Source organism: Crocodylus siamensis, chromosome 4 (assembly GCF_052110815.1).
Source record: "Crocodylus siamensis isolate JL-2025a chromosome 4, ASM5211081v1, whole genome shotgun sequence".
In the NCBI taxonomy this organism is placed as follows: domain Eukaryota; kingdom Metazoa; phylum Chordata; order Crocodylia; family Crocodylidae; genus Crocodylus; species Crocodylus siamensis.
The window spans coordinates 96344075-96358554 of NC_143398.1; the positions used below are offsets into that span (position 1 = coordinate 96344075).

The 14480-nt window shown below is 48.4% G+C and overlaps 1 protein-coding gene and 1 pseudogene across 1 annotated transcript; both read left to right on the plus strand.

The window, feature by feature from the left end:
- Nucleotides 1-1872: 1872 nt before the first annotated feature.
- Nucleotides 1873-2970, plus strand: LOC149866158 (endosome-associated-trafficking regulator 1 pseudogene; annotated as a pseudogene).
- Nucleotides 2971-7180: 4210 nt separating this feature from the next.
- KCNJ4 (potassium inwardly rectifying channel subfamily J member 4) lies at nucleotides 7181-12823 on the plus strand. Its single transcript, XM_090041069.1, has 2 exons — nucleotides 7181-7327; nucleotides 10752-12823. Exons 1-2 carry the CDS (start codon nucleotides 7290-7292, stop codon nucleotides 12085-12087), a joined length of 1374 nt encoding a protein of 457 aa, XP_089897195.1. The 5' UTR covers nucleotides 7181-7289; the 3' UTR covers nucleotides 12088-12823.
- The last annotated feature ends 1657 nt before the right edge of the window (nucleotides 12824-14480 follow it).

Genomic DNA, 14480 nt, shown 5'->3' on the forward strand with positions numbered 1-14480 from the left:
TTGGACACCCTCCAATTTGTCCACATCTTTTCTATAGTGTGGGGCCCAAAACTGGACACAATACTCCAGATATGGCCTCACTAGTGCTGAATAGAGAGTAATAGTCACTTTCCTCAGTCTCCTGACAATGCTCCTACCAATGCAGCCCAGTATGCCGTTAGTCTTCTTGGCATCAACAGCACACTGTTGGCTCATATTCAGCTTATTGTCCACTGTAACCCCCAGGTGCTTTTCTGCAGAGTTCCTGCATAGCCAGTTGGTCCCCAGCCTGTACTGGTGCATGGGATTGTTCCGTCTTTAGTGCAGAACTTTGCATTTGTCCTTATTGAACTTCATTAGATTTCTTTCGGTCCACTCCTCGAATTTGTCAAGGTCTCTCTGAATCCTAGCTCTACCCTCCAGTGTATCTAGTACTTCCCCCAGCTTGGTGTCATCTGCAAAGTTGCTGAGGGTGCACTCTATCCCATCTTCCAGATCATTGATGAAGCTATTGAACAAAACAAGCCCCAGGTCCAACCCCTGGGGCACTCCACTTGATACTGGCTGCCAACTAGACATTGAGCCATTGATTACTACCCTTTGAGCCCAATGATCCAGCCAGTTTTTTCTCCACCTTACAGTCCATTCATCTAGTGCATACCTTCTTAGCTTGCTTGCAAGAATGTTGTGGGAGATGGTATTAAAAGCTTTGTTAAAGTCAAGGTATATCACATCCACTGCTCTCCCTGCATCCACAGAGCCGATCATCTCATCATAGAAGGCAATCAGGTTGGTCAGGCATGACTGTTCATAATCTCCTTTTTGTCCTCCAGGCACTTAGAAATGGATTCCTTGATGACCTGCTTCATAATTTTTCCAGGGAATGAGGTGAGGCTGACTGGTCTGCAGTTCCTTGGATCCTCCTTCTTCCCTTTCTTAAAGATGGGCACTATATTTGCCATTTTCCAATCATCCAGGACCTCTCCTGATCACCACAAGTTTTCAAAGACAATGGCCAGTGGCTCTGTAATCACATTGGCTAATTCCCTCTGCATCCTTGGGTGCATCCCATCTAGCCCCATGGACTTGTAAGCATCAAGCTTTTCTAAATAGTCCCTAACCTGTTCTTTCACCACTGTTGGCTGCTCACTTTCTCCCCAAACTGTGCTATCAGGTGCAGCAGTCTGGGAGCTAACCTTGCCTTTGAAGACTGAGGTAAAAATGGCAGTGAGTGGCCCATCTCTCTTTACGTCAAGTCTCCTTCTCCCATGACTGCTCCTGGGTCATAAACTCTCCTTCTGCGAAGCATGCAGCTCCGAGACCAGCCTGGTTAAGCCTTTAATAGGCCTAGTTAGTCAGTCAAGCGGAAGTCTTCAGTGTGCTTCGTATGCATACATTTGGATATCAAGCCTATTAATGAACTTTAACATTAGTGCTGAAACTGACTCTGAAGCCCAGGGGTGAGCTTGGGAAATCAGAGGAGACTTGACCTGTTGTAGGTTTGACACAGGTTGTTTGGATGCTTTAGGCTCATTGGCTGAAAAATGTTATTCTGGCCATTTCTCTCTCCCCTGGCTATGAAGTCACAGCATGAAATGTAGTCATCCAATGACATCATAGACCCAGGTAATTTCTGCCTCCATTTTTAAGGATGCAGACACACATACATATATGCAGGTGATTAAAGTACAGATTTTTCTGTAAACCCCCATCACACACTGAAGAGGCTGAGGCCAAACAGGTTATTTCAGAGACTGGTGCAACAGTGGGCAGGGTCAGCAAGTTTGTCACAGACAGGATGTGACCTATGCTGGAGCTAATTTGGGAACCACTATTTCTGCCAGCGCCAGCAGCACCTCAAAAATGCCACGACCACGTCTCACCCCAGAGACGATGGAGAGGGACTGTCCACAGTCCCCAGGCCTGGATGAGGAGGATGGTGAAGAATCCTTATCCAGTTACATCCATCACCCCACACCTCCTCCAGGTCAGGGCAAGAGCCACAGTAGCCTGAGTGATGATCACATGGAAGATACAGATGAACCCACTCCATTTTCCTTGAAGGGGTTTGAAAAAGCCAAGAATTGCTACGTGGCAAAAGATGAGGAAGGGAAAAGTGGAATGTACATGAGGAGACTGGCTAGACACTGCCTAGACTTTGAAGAGGAGTCCTTGGACCTTCAAGAACCATTTTACAAAGACCCAGTGGTGGCTGACCACTTAGCAGATGAAGAGGAGGAGAACTGGGGCAGGAGCTACTATTGCCCTGGACGTGAAAGAGGCCATACGCCCAGGGTTACCAGTGGGGCAGCGTTTATCCCGTATGATTCTTTGCATCAGAACACATCCAGAACATCGGGAAATGAGGTATTTGTTCCATGGGCCCATGCCAGTGACCCTTGTATTGCATACACAGCTCATGAAAAAGCACCTGAAAACTGTGCTCTTCATGAAGAATCCATAGGAGACAGGGAATATCCGTCTCTGCAGCTGAGCTATCAAGAACTCCAAGAGGAAAATTCCATGCTCAGAAGAAAGATCAAAAGTATCCAGAATTTCTCAGAGAGTCAGACACGTATGGTGAAAAGCCTGGAGAAGAGACTGAGAGCTACTGCAATCAAGGAAGATAGAGAGGCTCGGGGACTGGAATCCATACTACATCAGGCAGAACATAACCTTCAGTTGATGACACAACGGACTTTGAGGGCAGAAAGTAATGTTGGAAAGCTGAGGCAGGAAATGTCCTTTCTCCAAAGTGAGCTGGAGATTTGCAAGGTGGAGAATGAAAACCTGAGAGCGGGCCAGTCTGCTGACCTGGGGGCCATGAAACAAAACATAAAAGTTGCCCTGCAGAATCTCCGCAGGATTATTGTTGGTGCCAACCTATCAATCAAGCAGCTGGTGTCTGGAGCAGAACTGCTGCATCTTGTTGCTGATATCCTTAAATCCATTGACAAAATTTCAGAAGTGAACAAGGAAGATGATCTATGAAACAGCAGTCAGGTGGCTCCCCAGCAATGACTGGGTAGACTGAAGCAACTGCTCCCATCCTTGAACCAGCACTTAAAACTTGCTTTCATTTGCTGAAACATTGCTTGTTTTCCAATACACAACCATTACTCCTTCATAGAAGTCCTTTTATTGTCATTAAATATGAATTTTGTGTACTAATGCAGTATTAGCCTCTGGTGCTCTGCTTCAAAGGTGCAGTCCTAGAGACATGGACAACCAGTAAGTTTGCCATGTCCTCCCCAGACAGCCTGTCTGAGTGCTTTTTGGCTTTGGGCTACCAGACACAGTTCCTGCTGGGAAGCATTTGCACAGAAGCTGTGTACCACCAGGAGTCCCTGCAGATGTTAACTCAACAGATTTCATTTATAAGAGCTGGGAAGAAGCACACCAGAAAGGGCTGTGTTATTTTTTTAACAGGATCTGTCTATACTCCTCACTGGATAGGGCTGGCCAGTGCAGGTTGTGGCTGAGACACAGTGCTCTCCACATCTCACTTGTTTTCTGTGGCCTCTCCTTGATGGCTCAAGAGATGTAAGGAACAAGAATCCTGGGTGCTTTGGTAGAAGGTTATTCATAACCTCTTGCTTCTTCCCTCCAACTCAGTTAACCGTAGTCTGGCCCCTTAGATGCAAAAGGTTCCTCTCTCCATGCATGGAGCCAGGAAAGAGAGGGGCCTCATCAATCAGCTTTGTGAAACTGTTTAATTATAAAACTGTTAAATATCCAGATGTGAGCTGAGGCACTGTCCTGTCCCTTTCTTCCTGCTGCTATTGTGAATGGCTTCCTTCCTGCTTCTGCCCCCTGGTAGAAAGGGAAAATGTGATTTGGCTCTGGCAGCAGCTCTGCACTCTTAAGAAGGGGGATAGTAGCTGTACCAGCCTTAACTTTGAATCTCTCATGCTTTCTGACTTGCCAAATAACAGGTGCAACAAAAGACATAAGTCCAAGCTTCCCTCATGTCCATATGTGTTAGCCTGTTCCAGAGAGACCACATCAAGGGACAATAGGGGAAATCATTCCTGTGCATCCCTCAGCCTTTCTCTTTTGTTTCCTTGGTCTTAGGCTATCAGCCATAAGCAGCTGCATAATTGCATTTTTACCTGTAAGGCCTTGCCTACTTTTTTAGATCTTTTTCAGTAGCAATTTGGCCATCAGGGGAGGGTGGAGAAACTGCTGTCTCCTGTGAGGTTGGGTGTGGCTGTTCTCAAGAGAACTAAGAGGAATTATAGGCAATATCTTGTCTTCACCTGGAGTATGGCCAGTGGAGCATCAAAAGGCTCCATTGTATACACTCAGGGTCCCACTCTGTCCCTGATCCTCTTCAAAGGACCATATATTAGCTGCCTCTGATGTCAAACTGTCTGTACCATGTTCTTATCTGGATGAGATATATCAGGTTGAAACTAGCTGGTCAGGTGAAGAACACAGTGCAAACCCAATTTGCAAGTTCACTTAATTAGAGACAATCTATTTAACAAAATTCTCAGACAACACATTATTCCCTTTTCTGTTGCAATGTAACAATGTTCTGTGTGCAGGGTAGAACCAAGCAATGATCATTGACTCTGTCCTAAGGGTTGGGGAGGCTATTTTAGTCATTGTCCACTCCATGGCTCCATACAGCCTCTTGGGTAGTTCTGCATTACTTTATGGTGCCTCTTCTTAGCACCTTTGCACCTTTCCAATGACTGCCCTCTAGCCATCAGGTATACAGACATTTCCTTACTCATCCTGTCAGGACCCTTTGTGTTCTGGGACAGATCTGGGGGTAGGGGTGGAGTAGTATGGTTACACTCTTCCCCTTTTGGCCCGTGTCACATGAGTAACAGCCAGGGACTTTTCTTAAGTCCCCAAACCAGGTAAGAATCATCCCCCTCCACCCTCCATGCTCAATGGCATGACCCTTCTCTTCCCATTCTCCTCCTCACCCACCCACTGCTGCTGCTGTCACTGGCTAATCTAGGGGCCAGGGAGCTCTAGAGCTGCTCCTGCTGTACTCCAGCGGGGCTGCACAGGAAGCTGGGCTCAGCTGAGGATAGTGGTAGTAGTGGTGGCGGACAGTTTCCTCCTCCCTGTCCGTTTCTTTGGGTGTCACCCACCAACCTGGAAGCAGGCATGGGGAGAGGGAGCCCACCTATTGCTGCTGGTTCTGGGCCTAATGGGGCTGGACACTGGGGTGCAGCCACCTCATGCAGTGCTGGTCGCTGCTCCCATACTCCCCATCAAAAAATCCTGGATCCGCCTGTGTTTGTGAGATAAACCTTATCCAATCATCTTCTATGTTTGCTCTTCAAGTAATTTCTGGAAACAGTGTAATGGTTCCTTATTCCAGGAACAATCCATTTCCATATGGTTAATATTCTCTTACTTATCTTTCATGTACACTAACCTTCAGGGTGAAATGGACCTCACAAAAGCAACTGGTAAAGCACTGGATTAGGTTACCCAGAGAGGTTGTGAAATCTTATCCCTGAAGGTTTTTAAGACCTGGCTAGACAAAGCCTTGGCTGGGATGATATAGTTGGGGCTAGTGCTGCTCTGAGCAGGGGGTTGAACTAGATGATCTCCTCAGGTCCCTTTCAACCCTCATTTGCTATTACTCTATTATTCTACCTGCCCCTTCATATAAGCAGGACGTTTAGCCGCATTCCTTGTTCCGAACAGCCCAGCTTTATGAGAGACCTCTTCTGCTTAATGTAACTGCCATTTTACAATGACAAAAAGCAGACACATTTTCTCTGTAATTCACAAATATCTGCCTGGTATGTTTCACAATCACAAATATCACTGAATCACAAATGTAATTCACAAATATCTGCATAGTAAGTTTTAGAGCATGTGTTAGGCAGGAAGTAGAGGCAAGAGACAGGTGAGGTTTGTCAGTAGGAGGTGGCATTTTGAAGACCCTGCATTATGTGTGTTAAGCTGGTAATATGTCCACCGTAACTTAGTGAGAACACGGACTCAACCTTGGCAGCCTGGAGAGCCATTTTGCAATGAGGAACACATCTGGCCCTTACCCCAGCTTATCTGAGAGAATGCTACTGTTTCTCTCAGATGTCGACCTTGACACATCATCTCCCATGTCTTTCACCATGCCATTGGCACATCCAACTCTAAGAGCACTTTAAGGTGCTCTTCACAGGGCTTTTCTTGTATTTGACCTGAAGGCTGCAACAGTAGTTCACTTGCTCCTTAGGCTGGGAGTGAGGGAATCAGTTCATTGTGCCTGCACTCGGCAATTTGCATTGGCTGCCTGTAATCCAAAGAATACAGTTTAGGATTAGTATTGGTATACAAAGCCCTTCATAATCTATGAGTCATCACCCCTTCCTGCATGTCCTTTCTCAGCCGCTTCGGTCAGCCAGGGCAAGTCGGCTCTTGATCCTACAGTTTCTTGGTCCTCCGGTTCACTCAAGACCAGGTCAGGGGCATAACTTTCTCAGTCCATTGAAACCTCTTCTGCAGGTTGTCTGGCAGAATCCCTCCTTGGCAGATCTGGCGGCATGTTGCAAGGTCTGTTTATTCCAGCAGGCTTCTCCCTGGTTCTTCCTGGGCCCTTCCTTTTTGTCACTTTTCTTTTTTTGTATCTATTCACCACTTTTCTTCCCTGTTGCGCGGCAGGTTTGCGGGGCAGGATTTAGGAGTCCTGTGGTCACTGGGGAGTGTTCTTTCCTTGCGTTGGCTGGGTGGTTTTCCTGAAGGATACTGTGTCTGCCCAAGCTCCTTTAGCCCTTGTTTGTGATGTATTTAGACTGGCTGATCTCTAGTCTCCATGTAAGCTTTTATGTTATTTTCGTGTCTAATGCTAGGTGCCTTACAAATGTACTAAATGGTGGGTCCTCCCGCTGGGCTTTCTGACCCCAACTGCCCTTTCCTCTATAGCTAAATATGGTGGGAGTCTGGGGTACATTGCAAGGATGGTGGAGGTTGAGAACTGCTCTACTATATGTGTCCCCTTGTTCCCTTCATACCTAGTGTGTGTCTGGGCCAATGCTTGGCAACACACCAAGACGGTGAGGTCCCCTTCTGCAGTGGCCACAAAGAGCTGGGATTTCCATACTCCCTTCTGCTGGCCTGGGACCTGTCCCCTTGGTTGTTGCACTGACAGGATTTTCCTTTGTGTTTCTTTCTTCTGTTTGCTTCTAGTGTGCATGCCCAGAAGTGGTCTCAGGTATGGGGGGTGCCAGAGCCCAGCAGGGGTGAACCCCAGAGCCACCTGTTCCCGTGTGAGCTCCTCTGTGTGAGATGCCACACGTGTACAACTCCCACTACCCCCAGTGAGCTGAGGTACCCCGATGATAAAAAGAGCCATGGGCAGCGTCCGAGTTAACAGGTGAGTGACCCCTTATTAAGGGCTGTCATTGCCACTGGGATTCTGGCCCATCCCCTTCTACCTAACTCTGCTTTGTGTGTCTCTATGACCTGCAACAACCATGCCTTGCAGAGTCACCAGCTGGCAGGAAATTCCTGCTCCACTTTTCTATTCTGAGTTTAGGATCCAAGACTCTGAGTTTTGCTGCTGCCACCCAATGTATCAGGCATGTACCACCTGTATGTGAGGAATTGCCAGTTCTCAGCAGGGTCAGCTGCAGGGAGGGAGGAGGAAGCAGAAGAAAGGAAGGTGCAGTGATGAGTCGGTGGTCCCAGCAGGAGGGGAGATAAATAATAGATTTCTGAAGTACCACAAGACCCCATAACATCAGGAGATAAAATCCCAATCTTACCTGTTCCTCAAATTTCTTTTTTCAAGTAGAGTAAGGAGGATGAATGATTTTGGAGATAGTTTCATAGTTGGTAGGGTCGGAAGGGACCTGAGCGGATCATCAAGTCCGACCCCCTGCCGTGGCAGGAAAAAGTACTGGGGTCAAATGACCCCAGCACGGTGTTCATCTAGCTCCCCAGGCTTAAAGACCCCCAGGGTAGGAACCAGCACCACATCTCTTGGAAGTTGGTTCCTGATCCTAGCCGCCCTGACAGTGAAGTAGCACCTCCTGATGTCTAGTCTGAATCTACCCTCTGCCAGCTTGTGACCGTTATTCCTGGTCACTCCTGGTAGTGCTCGGGGGAACAGGGACTTCCCCAGTGCCTGCTGGTCCCCCCTGACTAGTTTGTAACAGGCCACTAGATCCCCACTCAGCCTTCTCTTGTGGAGGCTGAACAGGTTCAGGTCCCTTAGCCTCTCCCCGTATGGCCTGCCCTGCTGCCCCCTGATCATGCGAGTGGCCCTCCTCTGGACCCTCTCCATGTTGTCCACATCCCTCCTGAAGTGCAGTGCCCAGAACTGGATGCAGTACTCCAGCTGCGGCCTGACCAGTGTCGCATAGAGGGGGAGGATCACCTCCTTGGACCTGCTTGAGATGCATCTGTGGATGCATGACAAGGTGCGGTTGGCCTTCCTGACTGCCGCCCCACACTGCCGGCCCATGTTCATCTTGGCATCAGTGATGACTCCAAGATCCTTTTCTGCCTCTACACTGATGAGAAGGAGTTCCCCAGCCTGTAGGTATGCTGCTGGTTCTTCCTCCCCAGGTGCATCACCTGGCACTTGTCAGTTTTGAAGCCCATCCTATTCTCATCCGCCCACCCTTGTAACCTGTCTAGGTCCGATTGTAGCCTATTTCTCCCTTCTAGCATGCCTACATCTCCCCACATCTTAGTGTCAGCAGCAAATTTGAACAGGGTGCTTTTTACCCCCTTGTCCAAGTCACTGATGAAGATGTTGAACAGCGCGGGCCCGAGGACTGAGCCCTGGGGGACCCCACTGCCCATATCCCTCCAGGTCAAAAATGACCCGTCCACCACCACTCTCTGGGTGCGACCCTTCAGCCAGTTGGCGACCCATTTGACTGTGTAGGTGTCGACACCACAGTCCCCTAGTTATTTAATGAGAATGGGGTGAGAGACAGTGTTGAAGGCCTTCCTAAAGTCCAGGAAGACTATGTCCACTGCTACCCCTACATCTAAGGATTTGGTGACCTGGTCGTAGAAGGCCACCAGGTTGGTCTGACAGGACCTGCCTCTAATGAACCCTTTTGGTTGCCCCTAAGCATGATCTCCCCTGCTGGTCCCTTGTGGACATGTGCCAGGATAATTCTCTCAAAAAGCTTACCCAGGATCGAGGTAAGACTAACTGGCCTATAGTTTCCTGGGTCCTCCTTCCTCCCTTTTTTTAAGATGGGAACCACATTGGCCCTCTTCCAGTCCTCTGGCACCACACCAGAGCACCACGAGTGCTCGTAAAGCTGTGCCAGGGGTCCCGCAATGACCTCAGCCAATTCCCTCAGCACTCGGGGGTGGAGCTCGTCCGGACCAGCTGATTTAAATACATCCAGTCCCTCCAGAAGTTCCCTGACTAGATCCTCACTGACCCTTGGCCTGGGTGCGCCTTCCCTGGGGTCCGGGGGGGTCCTGGTGGAGGGGCTGATCTGGTCTCTGCTCAGGAAAATGGAGGCAAGGAAGTTGTTTAATAGGCTAGCTTTGTCATCTGGTGTGACAACCAGATTTCCTAGCGTGTCTTGCAGGGGCCCCATGTTACCCGGTACCTTCTTTTTGCCCCCTATGTATTTAAAAAAAGATGATTGTGAGTAAGCTGTGAAGGAACCCCCATGTTCAATCCATGGAGAGCGTCAAGAGAAATTAAAAACAGGGTCAAGAGGTCTGTGTGGGAGAACTTCAGGCAGTGTCCCAACCTTGGCTTGTGGGGGCACAGGTCACTGCCCTGCAAAGAGGGTCCTTGAACAAGATGGGTTGGAAATTAGGTGAGGAGCGTCTCCCTCCAGGACTCTCTTCCTGCAAAAAGTGTGTCACTTAATTATGTCATTGGTCAGAGTGTCTTCTGTAATGATGTCATCAGGGAATAACTGTGACTTCATACAAAGCCTTATCTGACCTCTTAGGAGCAGCTTTCTTCCTGGCAGGGGGAAGGCAAGAAGTTGGAATGTTCTGAGGAGGAGGAGAGTATGAGGGCTGGGCAAGCAGCTCTTGGAGAGAGGGAGTTTCTTGCAGGGAATCTGCCAGCATTTTGGCTGTTGATCTCTAAATTACACCTTTGGCTCTGGATACAGGATGCTGGGAGCCACGCTTGTTGCTGTGGCAACGGAATTGTCCTGAACTCAGGAAGTGTATAAACATTGTCACAGATGCACAATGAGATCAGTAAGGAGAACAGAACAGAAAATAGAAACTTCCAGCTTTATGTAATTCAAGGCCAAAATGCTGCAAGATCCTAGGCACTGGCTTTTAGCCTTCCCAGCTATCTCAGTCTGCTGCTTCACAGTGTAAATCAGGACTCAGTGCATTGGGTGTCTCCCTGAGAGCTAAGACCAGCTGCAAGTTCAGTGCTGTAAGGTTCCTCATGTCTGTGCCCTGCCTTGACTTTGAGGGAGGATGAGGTTTCTTAGAGCAAATCTCTTCAAGTGTTGCAGCAGGGACCCAGGGCAGTGTCATGGTAGCAGTAACTGAGGAACCCAGCATTGCTAACTTCCTCACAGTGATGCCCTGCCAGCCCTACCATACACTGAGCTCCCACATAGCAGCATCCTGATAGTTCCAGACCCAGGATGCTGGCAGCGTGTGTTACCTCAGTGCGCCACTTGGCAAGAGCTCAGTAAGCCACAACTCCAGCTTCTTCACAGCAGTGCTGAGTCAGTGCCCGTAAAGCCTCAAGAGGTGCGAGCTTCCTCCTGAAGCAGCCACTGACCCTCTTAGTGCCCAGGTCTCTTTTCCTTTGCACTGAAACCGTTTGTTTTCTCTTATAGGTACAGCATTGTCTCCACTGAAGAGGATGGACACAAGGTCTCTGCCCTGAGCAGCATGAACGGACACAGCAGGAATGGACAGGGCCATGCCCCCCGACGGAAACGCCGCAATCGCTTTGTGAAGAAGAATGGCCAGTGCAATGTCTATTTTGCCAACTTGAGCAACAAGTCCCAGCGCTACATGGCCGACATCTTCACCACATGTGTAGACACACGCTGGCGCTACATGCTTATGATTTTCTCAGCGACCTTCTTGGTTTCCTGGCTATTCTTTGGCTTCCTCTTCTGGTGCATTGCTTTCTTCCATGGGGACCTGGATGCCCCTAGTGCGGGAGGTGGCCCCACCAGTCTAAAGCCCTGTATCATGCATGTCAATGGCTTCTTAGGAGCCTTCCTTTTCTCAGTGGAGACACAGACCACCATTGGGTATGGCTTTCGCTGTGTGACTGAGGAGTGCCCACTGGCCATCATGGCAGTAGTGATCCAATCCATTGTGGGATGTGTCATCGACTCTTTCATGATTGGCACCATCATGGCCAAGATGGCACGGCCCAAGAAACGAGCCCAGACCCTCCTTTTCAGTCACCATGCTGTCATCTCTGTGCGTGATGGCAAACTGTGCCTCATGTGGCGGGTGGGAAACTTGCGAAGGAGCCACATTGTAGAGGCCCATGTCCGAGCCCAGCTGATCAAGCCCTACATGACAGAGGAAGGTGAGTACCTACCACTGGACCAGCGGGACCTCAACGTGGGCTATGACGTAGGCCTTGACCGCATATTCTTGGTGTCCCCCATTATCATTGTCCATGAGATTGATGAGGAGAGCCCACTCTATGGAATTGGGAAGGAGGAGCTGGAATCAGAGGACTTTGAGATTGTCGTCATCCTGGAGGGGATGGTGGAGGCCACAGCCATGACCACCCAGGCTCGCAGCTCCTACCTGGCCAGTGAGATCCTCTGGGGCCATCGTTTTGAGCCTGTGGTCTTTGAGGAGAAAAACCACTATAAGGTGGACTATTCACGCTTCCACAAGACCTATGAGGTAGCTGGTACCCCTTGCTGCTCAGCCCGGGAGCTGCAGGAGAGCAAGATCACCATCTTACCTTCTCCCCCACCTCCTAGTGCCTTCTGCTATGAGAATGAGTTGGCCCTTGTCAGCCAAGAGGAAGACGAGGATGATGATGAGGTGGAAGTGGGGGCAGGGTTAGGAGGAAGCACCAAGGAGGATGGAGGAGTTATCCAGATGATGGAATTTGGTAGCCACTTGGATCTGGAACGACTACAGGCTACCATTCCCTTAGACGCCATCTCATACCGCAGAGAGTCAGCCATCTAACTCCTTCTGCCTTTCCATCCCACATCTTTCACCCACCATTTCCTTCTCCCTTCTGCATCAGTGCTTAGTTGGAAAAGTCCCCAGAAAGCCTCCTTTGACCGCCTCTCAGCCCTTAAGCATATACAGGTACAGAGCTGCTCTGATGTGCTCACCACTCCAGTGGGCACCACCCACCCTGGGACAGGCTTTGTGCAAGAAGGTGGGAGAGCAGTGTGTGTGTTGCAAACCTTTACCTAGAGAGCTACTGTTGAGGGTATGCCCTCCACAGACCCTACCTGTGTGCAGGGCTGGAAACAGGAGAAGACAGACTTGGACCTAAAACATTTGTGTCTGAAGCTGAGGGAGTGACAGACTTTCCATTCATTTGTGAGCATGGGGAGTGCTAACAGAACCAGAAGGGCCAAGATTGTTGCCAGAGGGAATGTAGGTTATAAATGCCAACCAAATTGTCATGGACAGAAGAGTTTGAGGCTTACTGAGGGAGGGCAGAAAGGATCTGGGGTGGGGTTTATTTGCATGTTTATTGCTTGTTGCACATGACTTTTTTTGTATATAAAACAAATCAAGAACCAAAATCCATATTCTTCCATTTAAAATGCCAGACCAGGAGACAAGAACCCTGTAGCCCACTCTGCTCTCTCTCACTCTCTTTCTTTCTCTGGTTCTTGGCATCCATCACCCCCAGAGGCAGGCTGAGTCCACATACCCACTCCATGGTCCTTTTTTTAAAGCTATTCCTGCCTCTCTCCAGAGACATCTATAGAGAAGACAGAGCCCTGAGTGTGTGCAGGACTGGGGGCAGCCCCCGAAGGACAGACAACCAGCCTGCCAGGCAGCTGTTCTACTACAAGTTCCTTCCATCACCTTCATCCTCCCTCTGTCATCAGCTGTAAAATTGAATTTGTAACTATTTATTTTTAATAAAGTATAATATTCCGGGGGAGGTCTGCAAACAAGAGAGAGACCCCAGGGCTGCCGTGGTGTGTAGTGACTGGTTATTATTGCTATCTTCTGGCATTTATATATCTGAACTGCTCAGACCTTCCAGTCAGGTTCAGGTCTATATTATCTTGTATTATCCTCTGAGAAGACCCCTACAAAGATAGCCCCCGCCCCAAAGAGTTTGCAGTGCAAGAAGACAAGTTGCATTTGAAAAGGGTGGGATCGAGATACAGCCAACCATAAAGAATTGCTCCACATGGTTTGCTTTAGGAAATGTTGTAAATGAAGTGTCAGCTGTCCCCATCTGGAGGCCAGTCCTGCTGCTCTGAAGGACAACAGGAGTTTTGGCAGTGACTTGAGCAGGAATAGGATTAGAAGAGTCATCAAGCAAACTGTCTTGAGGCCTTCACTACAATACCACGGGAAGGTGCAATCTGGAGTTAGCACCGGTGTGTTCTGTAATCTGTATGTGGGTTAACTAACTTGATGTAAACTCCTAGCAAAGGCAAGGAGGTCAATCATTTTAATAAATTAGTTCTTAATTTGACCGCCTACCTCATGTAGAAACTACAAGCTGCCTTGTTTTTACTGGTATTTGACCTCAAATTAGTTAGCCTGAGTTAACTCACTAACTCAGGTTAACTAACTTGACTAGCAGGTTAAACATGCACTTTTTATTTGTTGTCAAGACAAGGCTTAAAGGCAGTTTTGCCTTGGAAGTCATTTCACTCCTACCACCCAGTGATTTATTTATGCTGGTGCAGAAATTATTTATTGATTTAAGCCAGGAAAATGCTCCCCTTCCTAATTATGAGGTTCTAAACAGTCACTAAAGTTTCCTAGCCCCTAAGTGTGTATGTTTCTCTTCTCACTGTTGAGTCCTGGAGTCATTACACTTCAGTTTAGCTTAGTCTCTGCTCAGTAAGATTCTCATGGAAGTCAGTGAGAGTTTTGCCTGACCAAGGACTCTAAATACCAAATACCTAACAGATATTCTTAATATGGGGGGTGGGGGAGGTATTACTGCACTCATCTAGTTATAGTTTTTATTAACAGCTGCAAATACATGCCCAAAAGCGTGTGAATAAAATTTGGGGAGAGGGAGAAAGCGTGAGCCAGAGTTGTAATAAATGAATGCATTTGCTGCCAGTTAGGGTGCGGTGTAACAAAAAAGGGGAGCATGGAGGTTGTTTTTGTCCAGGAAACAAAGGTGGTGGGAATGATCCTCCACAACTGTAGATAAAAAAAAAAATTAGATTGCTCAAAAAGCTGCTTTTGCTTCTGAACAGCTGAACTGCATGGGACCACAGCCCCTCCTACATGAGGGAATGATGTCTTACCCCATCTCCTGAAGCACCTACAACAAAACAGAAGCCAAATCCACGTGCCTGATGGCGTTATTTTGTGAATACAACAAGAGATGAAGACCAGAGAGAAGGGAAAGAAGAAGG

What these genes read in the sequence shown, in the direction of transcription:
- KCNJ4 (XM_090041069.1), top strand. Translation starts at nt 7,290, where the DNA reads ATGATAAAAAGAGCCATGGGCAGCGTCCGAGTTAACAG. An exon ending in GGCAGCGTCCGAGTTAACAG is followed by an intron (nt 7,328 to 10,751) that starts GTGAGTGACCCC and finishes TTTCTCTTATAG; the next exon opens with GTACAGCATTGTCTCCACTG.